Here is a 7,852-nt window from a genome sequence, read left to right as displayed (position 1 = left end):
TACAATGGCTGAGTACTTTGGGAAATATGCAGGTGAATTGGCGCACAATGGTAATGAAGTTTGAAGTAGGCGGAACCTGGGTTACATTGCAGGGGGATCCCAGCTTATGCAAATCTCAGATTTCCTTGAAGGCCTTAATCAACTCCGTTCAACATGAAGGACAGGGTTATTGGATTCAATGTGGTGCACTGACAGCGGAGACTGAGGTTATGGGGGTAGAGAATGGGGCTGAAATGCAGAAACTATTGCAGAAACATGAAGGGGTTTTTGACATGCCGAAAGGACTACCACCACACCGTGCCCATGAGCATCACATCACCATGAAGGAGGGCTCGGGTCCCATTTCTGTTCGACCATACCGTTACGCTCAAGTTCAGAAGAATGAGATAGAGAAGCTATTGGCGGAAATGCTTCAGGCAGGAATAGTGCAGCCAAGCACCAGTCCTTTTTCAAGTCCCGTATTGTTAGTGAAAAAGAAGGATGGTAGTTGGCGTTTTTGTGTGGATTATCGAGCCTTAAACCGCGAGACGGTTGCTGATAAATTCCCCATTCCAGTGATAGATGAGCTTTTGGATGAACTCCATGGGGCGAAGGTCTTTTCCAAGTTGGATCTCAAAGCGGGGTATCATCAAATACGTGTGGCAGCAAGGGACGTTGAGAAAACGGCATTCCGTACCCACGATGGACACTACGAATTTTTGGTCATGCCGTTTGGCCTCACCAATGCGCCAGCCACTTTTCAAGCCTTGATGAACGATGTTTTCCGTGAGTTTTTGAGAAAATTTGTCCTAGTTTTTTTTTATGATATACTTGTGTACAGTGCATCTTTGGAGCTTCATTTGCAGCACTTGGACTTAGTTTTATCACGCCTCAGCCAGCATCAATTGTTTGCAAACAAAAAGAAGTGTTTATTTGGGCAGTCAAAACTCGAATATTTGGGTCACATTGTTTCAGCAGAGGGAGTTTCGGCAGACCCATTAAAACTGGCAGCAATGAAGAACTGGCCAGTCCTTAAAAGCATAAAGGAGCTGCGAGGATTTTTGGGACTCACAGGATATTACAGAAAGTTTGTCAGAGGCTATGGACAGTTAGCAAGACCATTAACAGGCCAACTTAAGAAAGATTCTTTTGGCTGGAATGACGAGGCTCAGGAAGCATTTTTAGCTTTGAAGACAGCCATGTGCGAAGTCCCTGTTTTAGCTTTACCAAATTTTTCAGCACCATTTATTGTTGAGACAGACGCTTCCGGAACGGGGCTTGGGGCTGTTTTAATGCAGGAGCACAGACCAGTTGCATATTTCAGCAAGGCTTTATCCTCTAGAGATCGCTGTAAGTCGGTGTATGAACGTGAGCTGATGGCCATGGTTCTAGCTATTCAGAAGTGACGTCCTAATTTGTTGGGCCGCCAGTTTCTTGTGCGTACAGACCAGCGAAGTTTAAGGTATTTACTTGAGCAGCGAATGGTGGCAACGGAGCACCAGAAGTGGCTTACCAAGCTGTTGGGTTATGACTCCCAAGTTCAATACAAACCGGGTCTCCAGAATAAAGCGGCGGATGCACTATCACGGGTACCACAGATTGGGGACTGCAATGCCTTGTCAATTCCGAATATGCTTTCTATTTCAGATTTGCAGAATCATATAGCTACTGACCCACATCTTTCTAAAGTTATCCAGCAACTTCAGCAAGGAAAAGGGGGGCTGGGATACTCCTATTCGAAGGGCTGTTTGAAGTTTAAAGGGCGGCTGGTTGTTCCAGCTTCATCACCATTTATTCCATTACTTTTACAAGAGTATCACTGCAGTAATATAGGGGGTCATGCGGGGGCCTTTCGGACTTTTCAGCGTGTAGCCGCTGATTTTTATTGGCAAGGCATGCGGCAGGATATCCAGAAATTTGTGGCTGAATGTCAGATTTGTCAACAAAGTAAATATTTGGCGCAATCTCCAGCGGGGTTATTACAGCCACTACCCATACCGAACCAAGTGTGGGACGATATCTCAATGAATTTCATTGAGGGTTTACCGTACTTGAATGGGTTTGACTCTATCTTAGTGGTGGTGGACCGTTTGTCCAAATATGGTCATTTTGTCCCTCTTAGACACCCTTATACAGCTGTTACAGTTGCTGCTATTTTTGTGCGGGAGATTGTTAAATTACATGGCATTCCGAAATCTATTGTGTCGGATAGGGACAAAGTATTTCTCAGCTTATTTTGGAAGGAGCTTTTTAAATTGCAGGGGACAACGTTGAAATACAGTTCAGCTTACCACCCACAGACGGATGGCCAAACGGAGGTCCTTAATAGATGCTTGGAGACATATTTAAGGTGTTTCGTGAGCTCTAAGCCATCGCAGTGGGTCAAATGGCTGCCATGGGCAGAGTACTGGTACAACACAGCCTATCATTCAGCAGCGGGAATGACGCCCTTTAAGGCTGTCTACCACAGGGACCCTCCACCAGTGATACGATTGGAAGGCAACCAAACAATTGTTTCTGCAGTGGAAAAAAATTTGCAAGACCGAGATGACATTTTAGAGCTCTTAAAAATGAATTTACAAAGGGCTCAACAGAAGATGAAGAGTCAAGCTGACAAAAAATGGAGGGATGTTCGATTTGCAGTGGGTGATCGCGTATATGTAAAGCTGAAACCGTATAGACAACAGACTTTAGCAAAATGGAAGCATCAGAAATTGGGACCGCTATTTTTTGGACCGTTTCCCGTATTGGCAAGGGTGGGGGAAACAGCCTATAAACTACTACTGCCACCACAAGCAAAGATCCATCCTGTTTTTCACATTTCGATGTTGAGGCCAGCGCTTGGACAGCACCAAACGGCCATCCCTTTACCGTCTAACTTGACTGAGGAATTGGAATGGCTTCTTGAGCCTGAAGCGATGCTGGATTTGCGACCTGGTACACAGTTTCAGCAACCACAAGTGCTGATTAAGTGGCTACACCTTCCAGAATTTGAAGCCACTTGGGAGGACTTTGGTACCATTCAGCAACAGTTTCCAGACTTCCACCTTGCGGACAAGGTGCGTCTTTGGGCCGGGGGTAATGATAGGCCACCATTAACTTACGTGTACAATAGGAGGGGGAGGGGCAAATAGAATGACAGGTCAGCAGGTTGTTAGAGGGGACTGAGATACTGTGTAAGGGGGTTTAGAGTAGAAGGGTGAACCCGAGTATTAAGGAGAGAGTAGTGCAATGTTTTCTTTTTTGTGCTGTAAGAAGTAATTTGTATTGGAGAGAACCCAGCTCTCGAATTCTGGGTATTTCAATGAAAAGGCAGCCAAGGATTCACACTTATGAATTCCAGATTTCATTAATTTTGAGTTAATTACATTCAGTTTTTTCCTACTGTTCTGTACCATCATACCATGTTGAGGGACAACGATGGAAGGAACAAGGATACATACTCAAACCACCCTCTTCAACATCCTAACCTTCTTAATCAGGATATAATTCATCTATTATCGGAGGCCACCTACAAGGATGGGACGAGTGTAACATGCCATTATATGGAAAAATATTATCCATGTTGTCTGAACAGCTCGAGGCAGGGTTAGCCTTAGAAGCCACAACTTTGGCGTTACATTCTGTAGTGAAGTTATGAATTGCTAGAGGACGGACTAGGGTCGTTTGTCACACTAATTGCCAATCTCTAGCTCGAACAGTCCTCAAGCGAGAGTCCCCAAACTGATCTTCTTGTGCTGTTATTTGTAATGTTTTTGTGCCTTGTTGCTCATACTGTGGCCAAATGGGCTTTAGGCGACCAGAGTCTATGGTTTCTTTTCTTTGTGGGAGGTGCCCCTTTGTGGTTACCACTTTCCTTTCTAGCTTCTAAACAAAGTCTTTCATTCATAGCCAAAAAAAAAAAGAAAGTATTGTCCACTGATTTAATATTCTTCATAAATTAGATAATGATAATCAACCACTCAAAATATAAATATAATATGATCAATAGCAGAATTGTTTGCTGTGTCAAAAATTTGTTGAACAAATAATTAAAGTCTATTGGTTGGGACTTCGAGTGTAACCCTAAAATACCACATGATATATTTAAGAGTTTTGGTTCCCCAAAATCCTTCATGAACAATTGGTTTATTTATTTATCTATCAATAAGATGGGATTCATGTAATTGTGTGTTGTGTCCACGTGCATTCTCTTTTCAATTGTTATATTAATAAAATTAGAAGTTTTTCTTTGTAAACAGATTATAAAAACCAAACATTACTCGACAGATCCAGTTACTTCTCAGTAAAAAAAAAACTAATATTCAATATTATTCTTTTCCCAAAAAAAAAAATAGAGCACAAAATTGCTCCCGTACTTAATTATTATTATTATTTTATATTTTTTACATTAAGGGTGGATGATTTGAATTTAAACCTCTTCTTTATAAAGAGGGATGTAGTATCATTAAATTATGATTATCATCACACTTAATTATTATTATATTTTTTATTTTATTTTTTGCAATGATTAACTATAATTATGTTAATTAGTCGTGCCACTTGCTTTCTAAGAAATTAAAACAATCATCTTAATGAATCCCTGAAAATAATCAATTGAAAATTCTTAAACTTTTGTCGTGTAGTACTTAAAAAATATTACAATGTTTTTACCTGAGCAATTAATTACACAAACGTTCTTATTTAATTTTTAAAGGATTTATTTGTTTATCTTTTGGACGGAGGAGTAATGTTATCAGGTTTTGTGCCACGGCAACCCAAAAAAATACATATATTAATTTCTTAATAATATAGAGATCAAATACGACTTAGAGGATCATATTATTTTAATGTGTAATTACTAAAAGAAAGAAGAAAAAAAACACCGAGTAGTATACGATTCGGATATTTATTGATTCTGAAATAATTAAATATTGATTTTGATAGTAGCGACACTGACCAGATCTTGATTATGTACGTAACTACAAAGTTTATGATTCGGTCTTGGATCTACTTTTACATTCCCTATGGAATAATATCATGTTTCCCAACAAATCACTAGATGTTACGATAAAAATAAATTGAATATTAATTAATTATTAACATATTCTTTGTGCAAAAAAATTGACAATATATAATATTAAATTAATAGCAAAAAAAAAGCCAATTAATTCAACTTATATTCTATACCAACTACCAAGTAATAATTATAGTCATTACTTAGCATATACTTTAGAGTGAACATGTATGATTCAGTTGGTATTTTTTATACTGAATAATTAAGGATATTCTATGGATTTTTTGATTAATTTTCTAATTAGTCAAAGTATTAATTTGTTTTAATTGATCGATCATATTGATCGGAAACTAATGAGAACTGAACTTAGAGATCTTGTGAGTTATTTTGGCATGTTCTCTAGAAGTAAACTTACGGCATTGAGTGAAGGTTGTTCACGAATTTTGAAAACTTTACTTTAATGTTGTGATAATTGTTGTCAATAAAATTTAAGAAAACAAATTAACCAATATGTCCATTTAATTAATGAACCGTCTTGAATCAATTATAATTGATTTGAATGTGGAAGATAGCCTTGAAGATCAATTGTCAATTTTTTTAAATGTAACAGTTCTTCTAAGATCATTTGTAAGGCATGGAGCTTTATATACACAAGCGAAAATTTGATTAACACACCTAATTTTTATTAAAAATTAATATAAAATATTTTTTTATTAATTTATGATCATTATTTAAATTGTTTTCTTCTTTTTTATATTCTAAAAAATATGTATAACCAAAATATAATTTAATATATTTTGACATAAACAATTACAACAAAAAAAGATATGAATTAAAGTAAAAATATTAAAAAAAATATACCATTATTTTTCTAAAATTATGAAAACAAGATAAAATAAAATGGTTGAAATTAACACAAAAAAGAAATTAAAATTTAAAAAATGTAAAAACAAAATTGAGAAAAATGTCATCAACAAATTATTATTTTTTTTTTTCATAAATTGGGTGCCTATATACATTATTGGGTTGTAAATATCATCCACCCAATGGATGATGTAAATTTTTTGTCAAATTTCCCACAAAAAATGAGTTGATGTTATATTTGACTCTCTTGTCTGTGCTTTTATCACCAGACACGTGGCAATTAAGAGAAATTAAAAAGGCAAGACATGATGTCCTCGAGGTGTGGATGTCTCCAGGTGAGGCAACACCCTAAGGTCTATTATAGAGGTGTGGATATCTCCAGGTGAGGCCACGCCCCGAGGACCATTTTAGAGATCCTCACGCCTTCTTCAATCAACTGTCCTCTGGGTCAAGGATTTGGTACTCATGATCTAGAAGAGTTGTCATGTGTCAGTCACTGCGAGTATGACCCACCAGAAGATCATCTGACAACCTGTTGGAGTGTCTCGAGTAGTGGTGTCAAGTCGTACACTCGACAATCGACATTTTCCACTACCCCGCCTGAGATGGAGAAACGTGCAGCTGCACCCTAACATTGTTAGAGGCATGTTCCCCATAAAGCTAGTAAACAACTTTCTGCAATGGGCCCCGTGCAATCTGCCTGGGTCGTAGTCTCTATTTAGTACAACTATTTTTGTATTAATTGAGCACTAATACCTCGATAATGGGGGAATTTGTATTAATAATACACAATTTACATTAATAACCCCATCCTCTATAAATAGGGCTCGCTTATCTCATTGTAAAGGGTCCGAATTTTAGAGAACAATCATTGAAGCTTGCTCAAACAAGCTTCATACTAACTAGATACCAAAGACACATGGACTAGGTCCATCTCAGTGTAAAATCATTGTGCTCGTTTCAATTATTTTCTTTAAACCCTCGCATACCCGTTTCCCTTTCCTAGGGTGTTGCGCAGCTTCTCGGGCCATCTGCAAAATCTCTGTGTTGAAGGCGTAGAACCCTTGTGTGTGTAGTTGGTGGAGCTCCTCGGACATCTGAAACAACAAACCAAGCAGTTAGCGCCTTGGCCCCAAGATAGATGGGTCGAAATAAGAAACCCTAAGTCTAAGGACATGGGGTGTCCTCGAGGCCAAAGAGTCGGCACCGAAGAACACCACTGGAGATTATGAACATCACCAGAATCTAGGAATTTTTCCAGATTCCGTCGAATGCCCAGAAAGGCAAATATTGCATAAGGTGTGAAGTAGGCCATTTTGATCACTCCTAACATCAAACTATGCCTAAAAAGACCTATAAAGGGTCAAAATAGCCCCTCAAGCGCCACAAAAAGCATGTTCCTAAGCATGCACCTAAACTCTCAAACAAAATTCGACACAAACGCGAAGCCAAACACAAAACCAGTAAATACTTACTCGAGGTATAGAGCTGATAAGTGTTGAAATGAGTGCGAACTTTGAAGAATTGCTTGTCGTTCATCCAGAAACAAGACGATTCTCGCCAACCGTCGAGAATTGCAGAGAAAACTCAGAAATGGTTGAAGGTCTGGGAAGCTTAAGAAAGAAGAGAGAGTTTTTGTGTTTGGAGATTTTGAATTTCAAATGGGTAAGGTGATTATTGAGGGGTCGTTCTTGAGTTTTTATACTCATAGAACATGGGGTGGAAGCAGCCCCACCCCGATCGTCGGATTACCTACGCCTTAGGTACTCGAGAATAATCCGACAGTCAGGATTAACAAGACAGAGATCGTGATAATTAGCATTGGAAAAGGACACATTTGGCACGGGATGAAGGCACGCCTAGGGTATGGATCAGACATTTTGGGTTGTGGAGCGACCCCTCATTAATTGCACAGATTGATAGGCCAAGCAATAAGGAGTCAACACTGGCGTGACTTTCCAGAGTGACGTTAGGGGAAGCCCAAACGTCTCCCCCTGAACACCTTTCAAATTA

The 7,852-nt window shown here is 38.8% G+C and overlaps 1 protein-coding gene across 1 annotated transcript; it reads left to right on the top strand.

Annotated features, from left to right (window-relative positions):
• Positions 1-610: 610 nt before the first annotated feature.
• LOC133829056 (uncharacterized mitochondrial protein AtMg00860-like) lies at positions 611-1,976 on the top strand. The gene has a single exon (XM_062259011.1). It carries the CDS (start codon positions 705-707, stop codon positions 1,383-1,385), a length of 681 nt encoding a protein of 226 aa, XP_062114995.1. The 5' UTR covers positions 611-704; the 3' UTR covers positions 1,386-1,976.
• The last annotated feature ends 5,876 nt before the right edge of the window (positions 1,977-7,852 follow it).

Source organism: Humulus lupulus, chromosome 4, assembly GCF_963169125.1.
Source record: "Humulus lupulus chromosome 4, drHumLupu1.1, whole genome shotgun sequence".
In the NCBI taxonomy this organism is placed as follows: Eukaryota; Viridiplantae; Streptophyta; class Magnoliopsida; order Rosales; family Cannabaceae; genus Humulus; species Humulus lupulus.
Note: the sequence above shows the minus strand (reverse complement) of the source record. Positions and strands in the feature narration are given on the sequence as shown.